Below are 22,742 nucleotides of genomic sequence, written 5' to 3'. Positions count from 1 at the left end.
CAGATCTGGCTGGTTGGAACAAAAACATGGTTATGGATGAGAGCAAATGACAGTTGACCATTTGCTTGGAAATGCTGGAAAACTGACAAACTGTCACTCATCCATAACCATGTTTTTGTTCCAACCAGACCGATCTGAAGATAAATCTTACTAGTGTATGGGCACCTTTAGGCTCTTCTGCTTTAATTACCATGCTATTGTTATGGGAGACAAAGGGCATCCTTATCCTGCTAAATTCTGACGTTTCTGCGCAGACCACAAATGTCTGAAACTGGAGCTCGAGTTGGATAAAACTCCATGTGACATACAGTGTAGCAGCAGCAAAAGACCAGCAGGCAATGTGACTTTGCTTTCTTTCATATATATATATATATATATATTTCAATCCAATGAATCCCCCATCCGGGAAATAACGTCACTCAGGAGTCGGTTTAACAATGCATAAATGTATTGAGGCTTAAAGGGAACGTTTCGGGGTGTAACCCCCATCCTCAGCCCTACCTACAGCTCAATGGGGTTTACACCCCAAAACATTCCCTTTAAGCCTCAATACATTTATGCATTGTTAAACCGACTCCTGGGTGCCTTTATTTCCTGGATGGGGGATTCATTGGATTGACATATGATTTCACTTCTGGCACCGGGGGCAAGCTGAACAGTTGATTTGAGTGCCGGCAGGAATTGGATTTCTCTCTCTCTCTCTCTCTCTCTCTCTCTCTCTCTCTCTTTCTCTCTCCTGTATATAAATGCCCAGCTTATTCTAGAACGTATTTATAACTGTAAAGAGGCTGCTCAGTTCCAGGTGCTTTGTGTGAGTTTATAGGCTTTATATCTGTAGCTTTTATTTAATAATGTGCTTTATTCTCCACACTTATTTATACACACCTCCGTACTCACTATATGCAGTGAAAAAATAAGTTGTATTAATTCCATTATGTGTCTCTCTTTATATATCCACTTCCTCACTAGAAGGACCAATTGTACAGTTATATTATCAGCAAAGGTTGTTCATTGTGTATATCTTTGTTTTATACAGTGGTATCTTGGGAGTAAGTTTGTGGCTCTTACTAGGGCTATGAAAATAAACAGATTTTACTGAAAAGAATAAAAGATACCTAGAAAGAAAATGCCATTGATTTAGTTAAAGGTACAGGGGAGCATGTGGAAGCCATCACATTAAACTAATCAGAAAATAGATGCTGGGTAAATTGAAATGTAGACTCTATGGGGGCTCATAGATGTACACTGGTTTAGTCAGTGTAAAATACAGCTACTGTACAGTACAGGCATATGCCTACAGTATACAGGGCCTGATTAACAATAGGGTGAACCCTATACCTACCTGTACCTATCTCTGGATGTACAGTAGATTGAAACTTGAGTCTCCATAACGTCAGACTGAGTGGACACAGACCCATATTGAGTGTGGATTTCAAAACAAATATTGACATACTGTTCTTTTGCTTATGACCTGTAGTGGCAGATTCAGGGGAGGCAACAAGACATGTGTCTGCCCCCCCCCCCCCCTGTTAATTACTGAATCTTCATCATTATTTAAGTATTGCTTGGGTTCGCAGTCCCCCTTTCCCCCTTTTCTTCTCCAGCACAGGGAGAAGGAGCACTGGAGCAATACTACTGCTGCCCCTGCAGCAAGCAGTCAGTCCTCCCCCTGCCTACACCCAGCAGCCCGGACTTGAGTAGTGTCATCGGACCCGCCGCTATACTCTTTACAGCACTATCTACCTGTTGACCTCTGCCTCTTCCCGTAGTCTTTTGCCTGCCCATTTCCCACTGCCTCACCCCATACTTCACTGTCTCCCACTCTTCTGTCACCCATTGCCTCTTGCCATCATCTATATCAACAACTGCTTGCCCCCTGGTGTCATCCACTTCTTCCACATGTCACCCATTCAATGGCATCTCCCATTGCCTACCCATCACCTATTCCCTTGGCATCTCCCACTGCCTCTCACTTTCACCCTCTTAGTGTCACCCACTGCCTTATCCTCTGCTTATCCCCTGAATAACTATTTTCCCATTGCCCCATCTCTCCTGTCACCCCCAGCCTCTCCAGGGCATCCCCCCACACCCATTATTGTGAGGTAACGCTTTTGTTACAAGGCCATGCCCACTTTCCCCTTTCATGGTGCCCTCCCCTCATTTTGTTCTCAGCATGTACTGTTAGTTCTTCTGGGTGTATTAGACATATCTTCTTACTAAGTTATCCTTAAATAATGCCCAATTTTCTGTTTGGTACACCATGAAAAATGAAACTGAGCTAGATCCTGCATTCAAACACTCAGTAATTTTGGTACTTGTTTCCTAGCACGGCGCCCAATATTTTGATTGTAGTACATCTTATACAATCGCATCGCATGCAATATAGCGGCATGCGATGCATGCGATGCGATTCGATTTTTAATTGTACAAGCACCCTAATGGGTGCTTTCAATGTTAAATGCACCTCCATTGGCAACACCACCCCCCACTATCAACGCCAACCCGAAGCGTGGCAAGTGCAGCAAGCCCGCGAGGGGCGGCGGTGCGTGTTCTCCGACCTTTTCATCCCCCCACTATATGGAGTTGATTTTAGATAGTGTGGCGAGCGCAGCAAGCCACCGAGCCTGAAGTGTGGCAAACGCAGCGAGTCCCGCAAGGACTTTACTTTACATGTATTCCACATCCCTTCGCAGGGCTCGCTGCGCTCGCCGCGCTTAGGGCTTATATTACACGTCCCCTCCAGGGGCTCGCTACACTCGCCACCCTTCGGGCTCGGTGGCTCACTGTGTTTGCCACACTATCTAAAATCAACTCCACGCCGACGTGGATAGTGGGGGTATGAAAAGGTCGGAGGACGCATACTCCCGCCCCTCGCTGGCTTGCGGCGCTCGCCACGCTTCAGGATGGCAGTGATAGTGGGGGTGGCGTTGACAATGGGGGTGCATTTGCAAGCATCCATCAGGGTGCTTCTACAATTAAAAATCGCATTGCATGCCATTTGCTGGTATGCAGTGCTATGCGATATTTCATTGTACAAGCACTCCTTTTAATTTAACATGAATATCGCATCGCACGCCACTAAGTATGGTATGCGATGGGCGCCGTGCTAGGAAGCAAGTACCGTAATTTTCACTGAACTTATATCTTTGTTGCATTGGTAATCTGCTAAAAAGCACATAGTACACATACCCTGTGCACCATTTGATTTGCATGCTATAGCTGGATGCTAATTTTGGAAAAAGTCCAGGAGCCAATAAAACTGAGCCACTCCATAAAGCATTGTATGAATTTACACTGCCAGGTATGCAAGAAATGTACAAATCTAAGCCCTCTGTACACGACAGCCTTGTTAATGTGAAGCTACAGTATGATATAAAAAAGCAGAGAAATAGCACCACAGCAAATCTTTTTGCATTAAGTTGCTCTTTGCAGTATATACATACTTCCCTACTGTCTTTGCCTACTCTTTGGGAAGTGTTACCAGTACATTTATGTAATTCTCTACTTCTTATTCACATGGCACAGGCAATTCCCTGTATTCTCTCTCATGCATGCCCATTTCAGTAGGAAGTGGGAGGGATGTAGGAGAGCTGCTTACACTTCCAGTGCTGCGGGAGACTACCTGAAAAATAGTGAGTATCCCGGAAGGACTGGGAGAGTAGGGAAGTGTGACTATATAGCATAAAGGCGCAAAGTGAGTAAGGACACATCTGTTGGTCTGTGGTATACCTATTGCAAACAAGACTAGTTCAGTAATGGATGTTTCTGGAAATGCATTACGCTGCATATTAGTGATATTCCCTTTTGTTTTAATATGCAGCTCTTTAGAGCTTATTTTTTCTGCATATAAATCCGACTCCACTTGTGCCCCAATGAATTTGTGAATTAATTTAACCTTAAATGCCCATGACACATTTTGAATTATCTTTATTAATAAAGGAAGGAGGAAAAAAAAGTCTTGTCCTATTCTTCCATAAAACAAGGAACTGCCAAATTCTAGTTCATTTTGTGCATTTACCAACTTTCTGCATTGTTCCTAATGACCAAACCATTCACATTAACTATTAAAATATAATCGCTTTTCCCCATCTTCAACTATCATTTACTGTAATTTAATACTGTATGTTTGTATATAGAAATATTTTGTACTTACTGAAATTGAACCCTATTTTATGCTAAGTGCAAAGCATAACAAAATATTTACAATGCTTTAATGCGGTGCAGCATTAATATTTAATTGACAATGCAAATGGCTGTTGTGTCAGGCTTGGTGATAACAAAATATTTAATAAGAAGCGAAGGAAGAAAATAAAAAGTAACTCTTTAACATCTGGATCATGTATGCTGTATTACTTGATTATAGTAAACATACAGTATGGTATTCAGCAGATACTGTATGTGTAGGGCTGTAGGTTAAGCCTGTAGACTGCTATACATTAGTTGTGTGTTTCCTGGCATCCTTTTAAAGTGCTATGCTGTCTGGACTACGTCTCTGAAGGCAGTGAGGTTATGTACAGATGTGTCCTCATATACCAGGCCTGGCCACCCTGTGGCTCTCCAGATGTTGTCAAACTACAAATCCCATCATGCCTTGCCAGTTTTGCTATAATGGAGTGTTAAAACTGAGGCAAGGCATGCTGGGATTTGTAGTTTCATATCTGGAGAGCCACAGGTTGGCCTGTCCTGTCATATACTGTTGTTGCAGTCGCTCCAAACAGCAGTAATCATTGCGAACATGTATTTTTTCACACACACGGAGTTGAAGTGATTAAACAGTGCAAATTGATTGCATTATATCCGATTCTGGATTCCAAATTGGGGAGTGCCGGATTTTGTATATATACAGTATAGCCTCTTACTGGCCTATATGGTGGATAGCATCACTCACCTGCTCCTGCGGATATTATCTGAATAAAATGCATTAATCTTCTATTGTTGGGCAGATCAATTGCTAGGGACGAGAGTTTTTATTTATTTATTTTTACATTGATCTAAGATTTATTGTTATCAATAAATAGACTATAGACTTTGCATAAGTTATCTTGAGATAGTAGAACTTCTCTAGCAGAGTGGCCAAATCAGATTTAATGGCATTTTACCATTCACAATATACAGACCTTGCCATAAAGCTGTGTAACAAAATACTGAGATCTGCATTTCAGCTTGGCTTGCTGTGTCTCTAACATGAGATGTTATGAAAAATGCAGTGTACCTTTCTGCCATTTCCAAATCCAGTCCAAACAAGTTATACTCAATACAGTACAGGTTGAGTATCCCGTATCCAAAATGCTCGGGACCAGGAGAATTTTGGAAAACGGATTATTCCGTATTTCGGAATATTTTAATATTTCAATTATGTATTTTGAAGTATCTTGCATGTATGCTGTATAAACACATAAAATACACACAAATATATTTTATTACCACATAAAATACACACAAATATATTTTATTTGTTAAAAAAACAAGGTTTCAAAACATGAAACAAAATTTGTGTACTATCTCAGATATTGAATTTGAATGCCAAGCAATCATTTTCTTGTACATATATAGTGCCAGTTACATATCATGTCCCCAGTGATGCTGTTACAAATGTCCCCAGTGAGTTTTTAGCAAAAAAAATTTTTTTTTTTCACTTTCTGGAATGTCTGGTTTTCGGAATAATTCGGATAACGGATACTCGGATACGGGATACTCAACCTGTATATGAAAAAGGCAATGCATTTGTTTTTTATTTGATCAGCATTCCCTGACACATCTTGCTCAGTCCACCCACATTCCTGCAGGCTTTTGGGGGAAAGACTGCAGAATAAGTAAAATATGCGGAGTGGGAGGTGATATTTTCCCTATGTATAGAAACACAAAGAGGTACCAGATGTAGTTTTAATGTGTATACTGAGTAGTAAAAAAAAGTAGCGCACACAAATACATTAGTTTTAGCCACATCTGTGTGTTGAACATGAGCCAGTGCACTTTATTACAGTGCGTGTGTGATTAGCACTGAAACATTGAATCTCACACCGGAGCGATTATTGGAGATTTCATGAACTGAGCAACTCATGTGTGAAACCCTACTGGTGTTGTGGTACTTGCTTGGGGTACCTGAATATAGTGCCCCACCCCTTTGTGGTTGCTCTCTTTTGCTCTGGCTATGGCATGGTTATGGTCTCCATGACCAGCAGCTGTAGTGCAATAAAGAAATGTTGGGCGCCAGAATGTCTCATGATGCAACCGGAAAACTTTATTTAAACTTCTCCACATCCTCCAACACAGTAAGCGTAGTGGTTACAAGCTGTACATTGTTAAAATACTCCAGCATAAGACTTGCAGCAGATGGGAAATGCTGTTTATTTATATGTTGACAATTGCAAAGTTTCAGTATAGTTTATATCCACTCCGCACGAACACCTCCAGTCTTATGCATGTGTCACAGCAGTGAATGGTGCTGGTCAGAGTAGTTCTGCAGCATGTCAGTCCAACAAATACATGATAAAGGGGACTTCAGATTCTGGGCTCATCATCGCACTCCTCTCAATCCTTATGGGAGACTTCTATATCCAAGCGCTGTTACATATCCCACTATCCAGGGACCTTTTATCTGCATATTGTTACTCAGGAAACTTGCAACAACCCCTTCCTCACTATGGGGCCCTAATTCAGGGCAATCAATCAGCAGTGACGTGCGGTGGTGGCTGTGAACGGAGAGGCACTGTCGCAGCCACCACCGCACCGCAACCCCCCCCCCCCCCCCCTGGCTGCCGCCGACACCCGCTGCCCCCCTCCTCCAGCAGCAGGCAGCATCCATCCCCTGCCGCAAACCTCCGTCCCCGCCCGCTGTAACACCCCCCCCCCACGCACCTGACACCGGCGCACGCAGCAGCCGTCCTCTGCTGCCACCTCCATCCCCGCCCGTTTGACTCTCCCCCCCCCCCCCCTGAAAATAAAATGATACTCACTGGGCAGGGGAGAGGGGAGCAGCAGCCACACAGGCAGGGAACCGGGAGCCAGCACAGGTCACAGCATGGGGAGCAGGGGAGAAGGGAGCAAATGCAGCACTTTCGGAAGCTTACATGACAGGGGCTGCTGTGATTGGCCAGCAGCTGGATCTGCTGTCCAATCACAGCAGCCCCTGTCAATTAGGCACTTCTAGAAGTGCCGCTTTTAGTGTTATTTTTAATGGGCTTTTTAGCCCACTGCTTAGCCCTGCCCCAAGCCCGCCCCCCCGCTTCGTCCCCTTGCAGTTCTGTTTGGGAGGCACGCTTATCGATGCCTCCCAAACTAGGTTAATTCATTCAAACCAGTAAAATAATATAAAGAAAATACTTATGACACAGAATATGTGTCATAGGTATATTCTTTGTATTATTTTAAAACAAATTGACAGGGGAAGCACTGCCTCCCCTGCCTCCCCTGACTGCACGTCCCTGTCAATCAGGGATCCATCACTATACTTGGAGATTCTCGCCCCCTGCCACACATAAATGTCTCTCCACAGGAGATATATTGGCTTCCACTGCAGCACTAGGCAGTACTCACTGTTCTGCTGCAGGACGTCACACTGTTCTGGAGCTCCTCTCACTGTAGGCACACTACAACCAAATGCACTTACCTCTTGTCTTCTGCCAGGGCTCCTTTTCTCACTGCAGATCTCTTCGCTGCTGCACTGCCTTCCCCTATACTTTTGGGGGACTCTTCACAGGGACCCTTTAACAAACAGAGTATCCCCTTCTTCTCTTGTATGCACCAAATGGGCTCCTCTTAGCTGCTGGGTATTTCCTAATGGAGTCCTGGGCTTCTTGGGCTTTTCCCCTTCAAATTCATATTGCAGTCGTGGCAGTGCCATGCATCCCCCAAATGTTAGTGGCTAGATCCTCTTCACTCAAACTGGGTTCTGAAGTCATCAGACCACATGACATATGGGGCATACCATTTCACCCATGACAGCTGGTTAAAGAGCAAGGTCTGTGGGCTAGTAGGTTTACTATCCACCTCCAACCTCTATGTCTATCTGTTTTACCTAGTTTGTTCTTTCAGTGTTGTCAACATTTGTAAAGCGCAACCGAATCTGCTGCGCTATATAAGATACTGTAAATAAATAAATAAGAAAATACTATCCATGTTACCAACTATTGCCCTTAGTAACGGAGCCTTCAGCATGGTTAGGGTACACTTTGTGTCCCAGGTTACACTTTGTCCTAAGTTCCGCACCTTGCTCCTCCTTATGCCATTGCAGTGCACATGGAATGTCAAATGGTTCACGTGCTCTGATTCTTTCTATAGCTATGTTTATGGTAGGAAAGATACCCCCACCCCCACCAACAAATTCCAGGGTGCCACCCTAAACTGGCAACCTACTCATGGGGATGCCAGGAACCTGAGCCTTTATAGACTCAGATCCTGACATCGTGAGGTGCAGCCATGGATGGGAGGTACTGCCAGGCCATGCCTCATTTAGCCAGCTTCCCTCTTGTCCTCCCAGTGGGTGACATGTGGCATCCCCGGGTGGCGTACTGAGAGGTGGGGACACCCACGTACTGAATGGCATGGTGATTAAACATCATGCTGTACAGTATATCAGCAGATTACAGTGTGCCAGTTCTGTTTCTGGACCATTCAGTCATTGAATTGCATCTGAATGTCACAATAAAGCAAATGACTGGTATATTATAAAGAATTCTGCTTTGTGTACTTGGGGTCATTTATTTTCTTGTCAAACTTGGAAATAAATCTGTTAGACGTGGAGATCTGTCTGTTTGTACACTGTTTCCCCTGTATAAACTTCACAAAGTCATGTATATATCATTGTCATGAAAAATGCTTAATCAATAAAGGACAATCTATTTTCCAGTAGGTCTAACAGATAAAAGTCATTACCTTGCTATACATCTGTTTTTAAAAGCAACAGACATACTTGTATTTTACAGAAGAGAAGAAAAGAACTCCCTGATCCTATCAATTGTTCATGGAGCTTTAGGACATTATGTCACAAGGAATTAATAGCATAACAGTAAGGCCATTTACGTCTAGGGATCAGTATTGTATGTAGGGGATCGGGTGTCACTAACACACTAAAGGACTGTATAGCTGTCATGATGTTACATGTGCAGCACTCCTTGCGCTATATTATGGAGGAAGAGGAAGAAGTTCAGAACAAAAAGCATGTATGTGCATTCTAGCACTCGCCATCTTTGAAAACCCATGCAGTTCCTCTTCCCTGCCTGGGGTGTCTCTGTCTGCTGTAGAGCTTCTAGCACAGTGTCGTCTGTATATCAGCACTAATATGCAACCCAGACCTGTGCTAGAAAAAACAGCAGACAGCGACACCCCAGGCAGGGAACAGGAACTGCATGGGTTTTCAGAGATGGCGGGTGCTAGACTGAACACTAGCATGTCTGGTGTTATTAGTGGAGAACCTTCGGTACTTGTGTATTAGCACGGCGCCCACTAAGCAAATTAGTGGGCAATTCTGCGTAAGAAAATTGCATCGTATCGCATACGGTTTTTTGCATGCGATGCAATTTTCCCATGTAATTCACTTCTCTCTGGCCGCGGGTGGTGCGATGCGAAAGCACCACATGCAAAGATTTTATAGGGTGCGATGACATTTACTTCTATGAGATGCAATGAGATTTAGGCACCCCCCCCCCCCCCCCACTATCCACGCCACCCTGAAGCGTGGCGAGCGGCTGCGGAAAGCTTCCTCCCAACCTTTTCATACCCCCACTATCCACATCGGCGTGGAGTTGATATTATATAGTGTGGCGAGAGCAGTAAGCCACCGAGCCCGAAGCGTGGTGAGCGCATGCGGATTACGCGTCCCCTCGCGGGGCTCGCTCCGCTTGCCACGCTTCGGGCTCGGTGGCTCGCTGCGCTCGCCACACTATATAGAATCGTCTCCACGCCAACGTGGATAGTGGGGGTATGAAAAGGTCAGGAGGACGTGTTCCGCTGCACTCGCCACGCTTTGGGGTGCCGTGGATAGTGGGGGGGGGGAGGGTGCCTAAATCTCATTGATTCTCTTCAAAGTGTATAGTAAAGTAAATGGCATTGCACCCTATAAAATTGCATGCGATCGCACTCGATTTTGCGTGCGGTGAGATCGCATGCGATCGCACAGCACGCGGCAAGAGAGCAGTGAATAAATTACATAGGAAATCGCATCGCACGCGATCGCATCGCACGCAAAACCCTGCATGCGATGGGATTTTCCTACGTATGCAAATAGGGTGCCGTGATAATACACAAGTACTAAACCTTCTCCTAGTAAAAGCGGCCCTAGGAGGAGGAGACCTGTGTGAGTGTGTGGGCACCTTCCTCTAGCCAGCTGCACTATAGACTCTGGGCACTAGGGAACCCTGTCCCAGGTCTTCTAAAAACCTTGGGAAAATTGCCCCCCGCACCATTTTCCTGGTGATTTCTGCATTGCTGCTGCTGCTAATGCAGGACTCTGGTGAGCAAGTATTGAAAAAAATGACTGCGGGGTCTGCAGTGGGGGTCCACATGCACAAAACATACTGCAAACATTATTAAGAAACAGTAGGCGGCCCCCAGGTGTTAGAAGGTGCGGTGTGGCTGAGCTAGGCAACCCCTTCCTCAACTATAGCCACTAGTATTATCTTAGCCAACCATTAGTTAGGGATAGAAATTTGGGCACAAACTCTTGAGGTCTTCCCTAAACCTCTTTATCAGGAAACGCCATGCAGTATCCAGATGTGCCTTTTATAGCTCGCTCCTATATTTGCCGCTATTGCGGTACTCTGATGTACAGTATGGTAAAGACTTGTTTTCCAACCCCACCAAACATTGCTGTTGCACTACTTTATTGTTTCATCTGCAGAGCATTCTAATTATTATAAACACGTCATCTGCAAGCTACAGCAGCAGCAGTTTCGCTTGTGCGGGTTTATTTTCTCTTTTGCAATTACTAAATGTAGTAATAACTATTAAACTAATTATTAGTCATACATTTTTAATTAAATATAATTTAAGTCTCTCATCGCTATCCTTATAAATTGTAAGATCCTACATTTTTAGGCCACCGTCAATCCATTAAAGGGACATTAAATAAAACTGAAGATGCAAACTTGCAAATTGAAAGACAAATGGGTTCTGGCTGGTAAAGATTAACAGCCCCAGTTCCTAAAGGATAGGTGATTTGAGCAATTGCATCTCTCTATAGTAAGTTAGTGCATCTTGACACCTTTGTTATGTGTGGAGATTGATTCTACAATGCACTAATTTTGTACAGTTTAAATCACTATATGCATCTGAAACGCAACTATTATCCGTACACTGTTATTCTCATTATCCGTCGCCGGCTATAATTATATAGGTTCAAAACAGACACCTGAGGTAATTCTCCTCATTTGTAGCAAATTAGCAAGGTTATCTCGCTGTGAATTACACTCCGAGACAGACGGTAACACTGGACGCACCTAACACTGGGGATTTCTGGTTTACAATGCCACAAATGTAGCCTTCTATGTTGATAAAAAAAAACACATAATTGTTTCAAGCAGTTAAGCCCTTTTATTGGAAAATATTTTACTGTTAAAATGCTCACTTTTTTTTTTTTAACTCTAGCCATCAGAAGCGTTTGGCCCAGCATGATGAAAATCTGCTTTCTAAAAAAACGTTGGCTGACAAATTTAACGAGTTTGTTCTTTGACACACTAACAAAGAATCTAAAGCAGATGGAAAGATTGTGCGCTCAAAAATGCAGTGTAGTAACTGCAAAAGCTATGGCAGTTTCTGTTGGCAGTCCCCAAATGCTGGTGACACAAAAGATGTTATTGCAGAGACAAGTGGAGAAGACAGATATAAAAATTCCTACAGACACAAGAACTGTCAATGTGATAAAATAACCCTAGGAATCTGGCAATTTCCACTATGTTATCCTCCCAGAAAGCTGCAATTCACATTTCTTAATTTATTTTCGTTAAAAACTTTGAAACATTCTTAAGTAGTTGCTGTTTTGTTATTTTGTTATTATATTCGAAATCTTATTATTTGAGTTTATTGTCTGGAAATTGATATCATGAAGATATCAAATAGTTTTTGGAACATTTAGCAAACACACAAAAGCAGAAGAATTATGATCATTTACAATCATTTTTGTATGGCCTTCTCATTACAGAATTATTCTAATACAACATAGATTTGAAAATACAATTATTTAACACCACCAGTAAACATGTTAGTTCTTCAGTTTTGATTGGCTGCTTGATAAAGTACGGAACCACGGGATCTGTAGAATGTATTAACCACCCATGTGAAAATAGGAGATGCTGAATATACATGTGTGTGTGTGTGTGCATATATACTATATATATATATATATATATATATATATACAATACGGCAGTGATTGGCACTCAGGGTAGTTCAGATAACGGACAGCGGTGCCTTCCAACAGAAGTATATATGCAGACTCTCACCCAGAACTTTTTCAAGATAAAGGATAAGAAATAGGCGGCACTCCAACGGGTTTGCAAAAAGGTGGTATATTAAGAAATATTTACAGCATATTCATTAGTGCAGCGACAACGTTTCAAGACCGGTGCGGTCTTTTCATCAGGTCTAGCATAATGTGCAAAGTGCAAACAAAGAACAGTTTCTTACCTCTCATGAGACATGTTATATAGATAGTGAACAGCGTGGTGTTTGGACAGCTACGATGCCGGGACAGTCCGGCTTCCGGGAGGCTAGGCACCCAGGGCCGCCCCGTGGGTGTTGCCCCTGTGATGTCATTACAACTCCAGGCATCGCACTGAGTACAAGAAAAAGAAGTGAATGAATTTCAAACAGTGTGCGCAAAAAAAATTAAAATAAGTGCCAAACAATTGTGTGTGAGGACAAGCTTGTACAAGGAGCGGACATACATTTAAAACACTAACATGAATGGGTTGAATATATACGTAATGTATGCTACATAATGTAGCTATCTAATATACTGTTATCAAATAGCCGGATTAGTCTGTCACTAGCGGTATGTCACATACTGGGTCAGCGTATCAGATCAGGGCTCCCCACATTTGCGGTCGCCGCTAATCGGGCCCTGTCCCAGCAATGACTGCCGCGTAACAGTGTCTTGTAGACGTAAGCCCCAAGTTATTAGGTGATTTGATGGTGTGTGTCCACGGGTAAGCAACTTGTTAGATTTCTAGACATCGTAGCTCCACTGAAGGACTCTTGAACTGGCAAACTCGCGTTTAATGTCTTAACTGTAGTTTAAGCCTGATCTGTACAGGTTCATCCTTGCTATAGATGAAAAGTACAGACTGCCCGACAAGATCTACTGCAAAAGGCACCTCGCGCATCAGCAGACCAGCGCATACCTTTTGTTACTAAATACACTCCTGCCTGCGAGTCACTGTCCCAAACCACAAAAAAATTGTGGCCGATTGTGTCCAGTGACAAAAACTTACCGTGTCTAAAAAATAAGTCACTGATGCCAGCCTACCGACGGGGTCGCAGCATAAGAGACATGCTAGTAAAAACCAACCTCACTCCGATCGCCAAAGAGACTTTCCTACCTACCCGCAACAGAGGATGCGTGAGATGTCCTACGTGTACTACCTGCAGTTATATGGAACCAGGAACATATGTAAAAAACCCACACTCTGGGCAAAAACATAAGTTAAAACAGACCTTAACTTGCACTATGACATACATAATATATATTATTATCTGCCCTTGTGGCCTTCTATACGTGGGGCAGACCATCCGGGACCTCCGTACCAGAATGGCCCAACACCGCTCATCAATACGTGCGGTACTCGAGGGAAAGGAATCAAAGGGTGTCGAACAACCGGTCGCTAAACACTTCAAAAGTGCAGGTCATTCTCTGGCGAGTCTGTGATGTAAAGTGATCGATCACGTACCCCCACTCATTAGGGGTGGTGACCGTCAAAAAAAATTATCACAATGCGAATCCAAATGGATTCACACTCTGAATACATTGACTCCGAACGGATTAAATGATAAGTTCACTTGGAATATTTTTTTGTGATCGCCACGAGCAACGACAGTCTGTACTTTTCATCTATAGCAAGGATGAACCTGTACAGATCAGGCTTAAACTACAGTTAAGACATTAAACGCGAGTTTGCCAGTTCAAGAGTCCTTCAGTGGAGCTACGATGTCTAGAAATCTAACAAGTTGCTTACCCGTGGACACACACCATCAAATCACCTAATAACTTGGGGCTTACGTCTACAAGACACTGTTACGCGGCAGTCATTGCTGGGACAGGGCCCGATTAGCGGCGACCGCAAATGTGGGGAGCCCTGATCTGATACGCTGACCCAGTATGTGACATACCGCTAGTGACAGACTAATCCGGCTATTTGATAACAGTATATTTGATAGCTACATTATGTAGCATACATTACGTATATATTCAACCCATTCATGTTAGTGTTTTAAATGTATGTCCGCTCCTTGTACAAGCTTGTCCTCACACACAATTGTTTGGCACTTATTTTAATTTTTTTTGCGCACACTGTTTGAAATTCATTCACTTCTTTTTCTTGTACTCAGTGCGATGCCTGGAGTTGTAATGACATCACAGAGGCAACACCCACGGGGCGGCCCTGGGTGCCCAGCCTCCCGGAAGTCGGACTGTCCCGGCATCGTAGCTGTCCAAACACCACGCTGTTCACTATCTATATAACATGTCTCATGAGAGGTAAGAAACTGTTCTTTGTTTGCACTTTGCACATTATGCTAGACCTGATGAAAAGACCGCACCGGTCTTGAAACGTTGTCGCTGCACTAATGAATATGCTGTAAATATTTCTTAATATACCACCTTTTTGCAAACCCGTTGGAGTGCCGCCTATTTCTTATCCTTTATCTTGAAAAAGTTCTGGGTGAGAGTCTGCATATATATATATATATATATATATATATATATATATATATATATATATATATATATATATATATATATATATATATATATATATATATATATATATGAGAAACAAGAAATGGGAAGGAGCGCTTCTTATTTCTCCTAGACTTGCTTTATCCATTGGACCCGGGATTTCTCTTATGAGAAGGAAGCTGCAGTCTGACCATAGACTCTGGTGTAATTATTCACTTTGCATGTTTGCAGGTGTTTAACTGGAAATTGACTTTCACATACGGACACTCCATCGCTAATACACCCACCATTTGACCATACACATATATATATATATATATATATATATATATATATGGTACTCTTTACCTAGCACGGCGCCCACGATTTTGATCGTGGACATCGCAGGTAAAAAAATCGCGGGCATCGCGGCCATTGAATGCACTAAAAATCGGGTGCGACGCGACCGACGCGATGCCCGCGATTTCCCATAGGGATCAATGTTAAATTTCTCAATTGACACTATTTTACTGTTCAATGCCTCAATGGACCCGGTTTTTCCATAGGAAACAATGTTAAATGGCCCACAGAGGCTAAATAGCCACCCTGAAGTGTGAAATGGCCCCCACAATTGTTAACGCCACCCCACGATCAACGTGAACCCAAAGCGTGGCGAGCGCAGCGAGCCCTTGAGGGGCGGCGGTACGCGTCCTACGACCTTTTCATACCCCCACTATCCACGTCGGCGTGGAAGTCCCAAGTCGCAGTTTTAGGAGCAAGTTAATTCAGGAGGAGTCCTCCCAAAGATCTTGTGACATGCGCATTTATTATGGATCCATGTGAGTGGGCTGATTGAATTAAACCATTCCCAAGTGTTTTTACAATACTGCACCATGGTCATTTTTGTGTTTGAGTCATTTCAGATAATTTGCTGTCCATCAGGATATTTTTCAGTTAAACCTTCCTGTGTAAGTTTATCACTTACGCCAGTGGGTGCACCTACCTCTATTCTATCCATAGGTTTGGATTTGTCATTATTTTTAAATATACAAATCTTGCCTAGCGCTTGCCAATTCCTTATACAATTATATATTAGCCATCAGTGAGATGTAGAGCCTGTCTTGCATAAATAGCTTTAAAACGTGGCAGTTCCCTGATATTATGGGTATTGATTGTATTAATACGACACTCCCATCCCCACCCCTTGGCTTTATCATTTGTTTGTTTCCAAACATGTTACAGACTGTGTGCACATGTTCTGCTTGGCTGTCAATGTTGTAGGAAATAAAGGCTTTCTCTGTGAAGTCCAATGAAATGTAGCGTTGCTGATTACAAAAGCCCACTCTTTATCAATTTATGACAGATGCAGATGGAAATACTGAAGCCCCAAACAGACCTATAGACTGCATCAAACTACATATACCCACAGCAGGAAATTCTAAACAAAAGCTAATTTATGGAAAAATGTGTTCCTAATCAAAGCCCATCTCTGCTGGGAACCATATAACACACTGTAATCCTTACATGCAGATGCTTTCATCTTACATTACCAGTTTGGTATCATTCCAAACGCTCTCATCTTACCTTATCGCCCCGTGTGAGCCTGTTCCCTGCTCTTATGCACATATAGTTCACTCCAGCCCCATCTGGCTGCACACAGGAATTCCCATTTTAATCAGATATTGCACAAATGACTCGCTGACCTGCTCTGAAAGTTAATTTCTGCACATAAAAATAATACATTTGTCTACAAAAGGCGTAATTAAGCAGCGAGCACAGATTGACAGGCTTCTCTTGCAGTTTTAACCACCCTGAATTTACTGTTCTAGTTGTCACAATAACATCAGAACGAGGTTGCATAATAGTGCAAATTAAAATGTAAAATGATTGAGGTAAAGACTAAACAGTCATACATTATGATAATACTTGCAATTAACTTCATTTTTTTTACTTTCGGCACAGCATTTTTTTTTTTCAAACAAATGTCAATGTGACAAAAAAAAAATCTCTTTTTAATTCCATACCTACATGAATACACCTCTGCAGAATTCATGCAGATTTAAAAGAGCAAATAATACCACTATATGGCATTTATATCGCAGGCCGTGTATTACAGAGCTGAATAGTATACATAAAATAAGTGCTTACTATATTTATTTTGCTGTCCTCTCTGCGGCAGGTAGTAGTGTTAGGATGGAGGTGTTTCTCTACCCCAACCAGTATATAGTGACTGACAGATTAGCAGACTTGCATTACAGAAATGCACAGTGCAGCACACTTGCCTACTCTCCAAAAATGGGCGAGAACAACAACGGACTGGGCCGCCGTCTCGGCCCTGGCATTAGTGCACTCGCGTGACCTTTGTTGCACGTGTTCACACACCAGGCACGCACATGCACCGCGCAGCACGCCTTTCCCAGCTTGCAGGAGAGAGGAAAATATCGGCATTTGATGCCTACCTCTCTCCTGGACCCTAGTGGCGCACAGAGAGAGCCGCTGTACCTGCCGCAAGTCCAGCGACTCTCTCTGTGCTCTGATTGGGCGGCGGAGCCTCCAACTTATAAAACAAAATCAGCCCACCTGGCCATAGGCCCCTCTGGCATGTGCCAGATGGCCAGTCTGGCAAGCTTCTGAAAATTAGGTCCCCCCACAGAAGCACCACGAAAGGTTAAGCCTACTGCATTCCTCTTGACCCTTGCTCCAGTCTTCCTGACTTTCAATGAACCCCTGGCCCTGAGGAGATGAGCCCATACCCAGCAGCACAACTGCCCAATGAGTTGCATTATTATTTTATACAATTAAATAAACTATCAAAGGAAGTAGAAGCTTTGGTCTAAGGAATCATATTAAATTATATCTTGCCCAGTGAATACGTTTTACATGGGGGCGGTTATTTGGTCTGGGGCAGGGTGGGGAGTTCTGTGACACTATCTTTATTGAGGCATTGCGGGAGTTGTCAGGTCTGGGGGGCAATTCTGGGACTTTTTTTTTATTGAGGCATAGTAGGATTATCATGTCTGGAATTACAGTTCTAGGGCATTATTTTTTAAAGATTTAAATTTTTACTGAGGCATTGGGGGGGGGGGGGTTATCAGGCCTAGGGAGTGAGGTCTGTGACATTATTTTCATTGATGCATCAGCGGGGCCATTTGGAGCATTATTGTCTTTGAGCGTTTGGGGGTTATCAGGTCTGCGGGGGGGGCGCGTGTGTACAATTGTCATTGTAAAATACGGGGATTGTGAGGTCAGGTCAGTATAGGCAAATATATTGTTTTTAATTTGAACAAGTAAATAGTTAAATACATCTACTTCTATAGTGTCTCTGTAGTGTAACATGTACAAGTGGCTCTACTGTGTGGCATAACTTTTATAAAGGGCTCTACTTTGTGGAGTAACATGTATAAAAGGTACTTTTTGTTAGAGTCTTGTGCTTTGCATCTGTCCCTTGTCGGCGGCAGTAGCAGCATCAGCCTGACGGCTGTGTCCCTCTGAGCTCCCTGTCCTGCATTGGGCAGTCCCCTAATAGGGCGTCCTGAGCCCCAGCAATTCTACCCACCGGGGGAGCTGTCAATAACCACCGGAGAGTTCCCCTGCACACAATGCTGACAGCGCTAATCCCCGCTGTCAGCACTCACAGATCTCCAGTTCCAATCTGCCTGCTGTGCACACTTCTTCCAGCCTGCTGCATAGAGATCTCCATCCATTATGCCAAACCTGCTGCAGGATAACGATAAGTACCTGTGCTATACACTCTGTTACACCTGCCTGTTATCTATCTGCTACACTGCTATTCTCATATATATAGGTTAATCCTTTGACGACTGTTAACACGGTTACACTTCCAAAAAAGTGTGTTGTCTAACAACACCACAAGCACCGCTATATACTCTGCCAACACAATGTGGTTTAGTTTGAATAATGAACAGTACTGTGCGGTGCAATGTGAATTGGTACTATTCTGTGACATGTATCTTCCCCATGAAGCCACACCCCTATATATTTGCCATGTGTCATGGTACCTGTTGTGGACTAGGGGTGGCACCAATGGGAACTTTTGCTCTGATCTCCACAAGGTCTAGAACCAGCCATGTCATAAATTTAGGATGTTTAAATATTTTTTTCTTCTCAAATGTAACATGCCCCCCCCCCCCCCCCCCCCATAGGTTGGCCAGGACCCTAATTCAGTAGAGAGGCACCAAAATACACCCTTGCTCTGGGTGCCATGACACCTAACTTCACCTTTGGCACTGGGACCATCTTGGGTGTGCAGACACTGACTGGTGTGAAGTTCTTACAGTTGGCATGAGGTTAGGGGTTACAAAAACATTTCCATGGCTTGCTGCTGTAATGTAACATTTTGGTGGTCAAGGTGTCATGGACCTATATGCAGAACTGGGAAACAGACATTGCTTTGTGAGAAAAGGGTGTAACGTACAGCAGGTGCTTGAGAGTGTTGGGAACTGTGCTATTTAAATAATCTATACAAGGTTCTATCTCTGTGGTAAGTGTTATGCATTTTCGGACTGCATCAGCTTGTATTTTGGTTGTAGTGGCTAAAGGGATCAATACTAGCTTATGCTATGAAACAATTGAATGTATGTACAACTTGCTCATTACGTTTGTACCAATGGTCTCACATATCTTCTCTCTTCAAGTTCTCAATATATTTGGTTGCAGATCTCTATCCCATCACTGCTGTGCCTGACAAATACTTGCATACAAATAAAGTGCACACATCTCATCTCAGCAGAAATGGGATCAATAATGCAGCACGTTATTATGATTTACAAGAAATATAAATTTGAAAATGATCTGCTATAAAACCCATAACAGAGTTCAAATACAATAGAGCTACTGTATATGTCCATCCAGTTCCCTTATTATTGCAACGTAATCAGCGGCGTGTGCAGACTATCGTTTTCTTCTTATTTAGCGCCTTCTAGAATATAATTGATAGAATCTCTTTGGTTGCTATGGGCAACGTCAAATCTTCAATAGAGCTCCCATCTCAGTAAATGTAACCCTCAGACTCTAAGGCGCATGTGAAGATCTCTGGAAAAATTGTGTGGAAACCATTTTTCCATAAATTTCCACAGCGCTGTTGCCATTGTCGTGGGACTCTCTAGAGTAGGCATGTCCAAACTGTGGCACTCCAGCTGTTGTGAAACTACACATCCCAGCATGCCTTGCCATAGTTTTAGCATTCCCTAATAGTAAAAATGTGGCAAGGCATGATGGGACTTGTAGTTTCACAAAAGCTGGAGGGCCATAGTTTTGACATGCCTGCCCTAGAGGGTTAAGACAAATGAGAATGATCTCAGCTCTGTTGTCATCATTATAGATAAGTTGGGGAGACTGAAATACAGATGGTAAATGCTTCATAATACAGTAACATACAGTTAGGTGTTACAGAGCACAGATGAGTGATATGTATTGGGAGGAAGACACTGTGAATCCCTTAAGCAGCAGTGTATTTCCCATTAGGCATGTAAGGCCCATGTCTAGGGACGATGCTTTCTAGGGGCTGCGATAAAGATCTGTCGGCATCAGAGCCCTATTTGCCAATCACCTGATGGGACTGCCCAGAGGAATGGTGAATCTTTCTATTTTGGTATTACAAATATTACCATACAGTATTTTGCAACAGTGGTATGCAGCAGATTAAGGCTTTGGCATATAACACAAGGGGAGGACTACATGAAGGACATAAAGGATGTAACATAAGTTAAGTTATGTAAAATGTTGGCATGTTCTAAATGTTAATATTATACCTGCAGTACTGGATGAATATGGTGTCAATAGGGAAATATTGACAGATGTGGCTGATACCTATTGAGTGTAAAATGCATCCTGTTATGGGCATTCTTTTCATGCCAGTATTAAATGGGCATGAATCTTGGATGGACCCTGTTCCATTGACTCCACATCCACTTTTACCTCCTGTCGGGTTGTTGGGTTGCAGCATGTTCCATTTGCTGCATCCACTGAAGTGTCCTCTGTTGATCCGACTGTATGATGGCGGCTGTAAACACTAGTTATCTAGTTGAATTTGATGTAAAGCCATTTCTCATATGACCGCTTGATGTTTGTGTTCTGCTTACTGGAACTCAGCCGCCCATGAGGGTAAAAACTGTTACTATGGGCCTAATTCAGCTCTGATCTCTGGGCTGCGAATCTTCAGAACCCAGCAATCCTGTAAACCCCCCAATTCTCTCTCCGCCCCTGTGCATGGCAGCAAATGCATTTGTAGCCATGCAAAGAGGGGAAATCCATTCACAATCAACCACCATCTAATGGGTTGCCGCCATGAGTCTTCAGGTCCGTGCCGACATCAGGGGTCCACCCTGCAACGGCCGGATCCACTTACATTTTTTTCCGTCATTCTCAGAATACGGACGGGTCCGCCCACCAAACACCACCCGCCTGTCGATCATGGTGCAAACGGCAAGTGATAAAATACCATCACTGGCTTCATTTACAGGGGACCTCATGCATGTGCACAGTGTACCATCCACATGTGTGGTCTATCAATAATCGTGAGGGCACCAAATTTGCAGCCCTGCGAAGAGGTCTGAATTGGGCCCCATGGTAAGTACTGTGTAACACATTCGCAGTGCCAGGAATTGAACACTGCAAAGATCATGGTGACTTCTGTAGATGCTGTCGCTGTAGAAATTGTCATTACACAATACAATACTCTATACAGCACTGTGGGGCAGACAGGGCAGGCGACAGGGGGGGGGGTCAAGGGGGACACCTGTACCGGGCCCCAAGCTTGTGAGGGGCCCCAAAGTTCTGACAGGCTGTAAGCATAGCTGCGGCAGTGCAGTGCATAGAAATGGTTTATAAAGGCACCCACCTGGATTCCTGTAAGGGTACTTACCCAGACACCCCTCCAGTATTAGTGAATATTAATTGTGTCTTTGGTAATAATAAAAAAATACATTCAATAAGCGGTATACTAAAAATGTTCTGCTCAAGGGGGCGTTGTTAGGGGGCCCCAGAAATATCAGTGTACCGGGCCCCAAGATTTCTGTTGCCGACCCTGGGGGCAGATGTATGAAGCAGTGATAAGGGAGAAGTGATAAAGTGCTTGGTACTTCATCACCGGCCAATCAGCTCCTGACTGTCCCTTTTTAAACACAGCCTGTAACTTAAGAGTCAGGAGCTGATTGGCCGTGATAAAGTACCAGGCACTTTATAATTTCTCCTCCCTTATCACTGCTTCATACATCTACCCATGTGTTCTATATGATGACTTGCTTTCTTATTGCACCTACAGTAATATAACTACCTAACATTCCATATTTCTCTCTTTGTCAGCCATGCATCTGTTTGGCCTCAACTGGCAGCTACAGCAGACAGAAAATGACACTTTTGAGAATGGAAAAGCAAATTCAGACATGGTGCCAACACATACTGTATATGTGCCAGCTGGTGATAATGGTAAGAACACTCTTTGTATGTAATTGTTCATTTTATACTTATTGATCTGATTTTACCTTTTGCCAGAAAAATCCTATTTGTTGCAACATTGGGTACAAATGGGATGCAGTCAAAATCCCGGCGGTTGAAATTCCGACGCCAGAATACCGACCGCCGCAATGCCGACCGCCACATTCCGGCACTTTGTCCCTCTATGGGTGTCCACGACACCCATAGAGGAAGAATAAAACATTGTGCCTAGCATAGCGAGGCACCGGGCCCGCTGCGTGGCAAGCGCAGCGAGCCCAAAAGGGGTGGGGGGCATATCCACAGTCCCCCTTGTTGGCATTGCGGTGGTCGGGATTCTGGCGTTGGTATTTCGACCGTTGGGATTCCGACCGCTTGGATTTCATACTGATCCCAATACAAACATAGGATGTATGTGTAT

At 43.5% G+C, this 22,742-nt stretch overlaps 1 protein-coding gene across 18 annotated transcripts in view; it reads left to right on the top strand.

Annotated features, from left to right (window-relative positions):
• Positions 1-22,742, top strand: part of TENM3 (teneurin transmembrane protein 3) — a 2,716,013-nt gene that overhangs the window by 2,502,479 nt on the left and 190,792 nt on the right. For all 18 annotated transcript variants that reach the window (XM_083170719.1, XM_083170736.1, XM_083170731.1 and 15 more), the window contains one exon: positions 22,193-22,315. In XM_083170719.1, the coding sequence (XP_083026845.1) occupies positions 22,193-22,315 (123 nt within the window). The remainder of the gene's footprint in view (positions 1-22,192; positions 22,316-22,742) is intronic.

This window comes from Crinia signifera, chromosome 1 (assembly GCF_055691185.1).
Source record: "Crinia signifera chromosome 1, ASM5569118v1, whole genome shotgun sequence".
Classification (NCBI taxonomy): Eukaryota; Metazoa; Chordata; class Amphibia; order Anura; family Myobatrachidae; genus Crinia; species Crinia signifera.
This window is presented reverse-complemented; position numbering and strand designations above follow the sequence as displayed.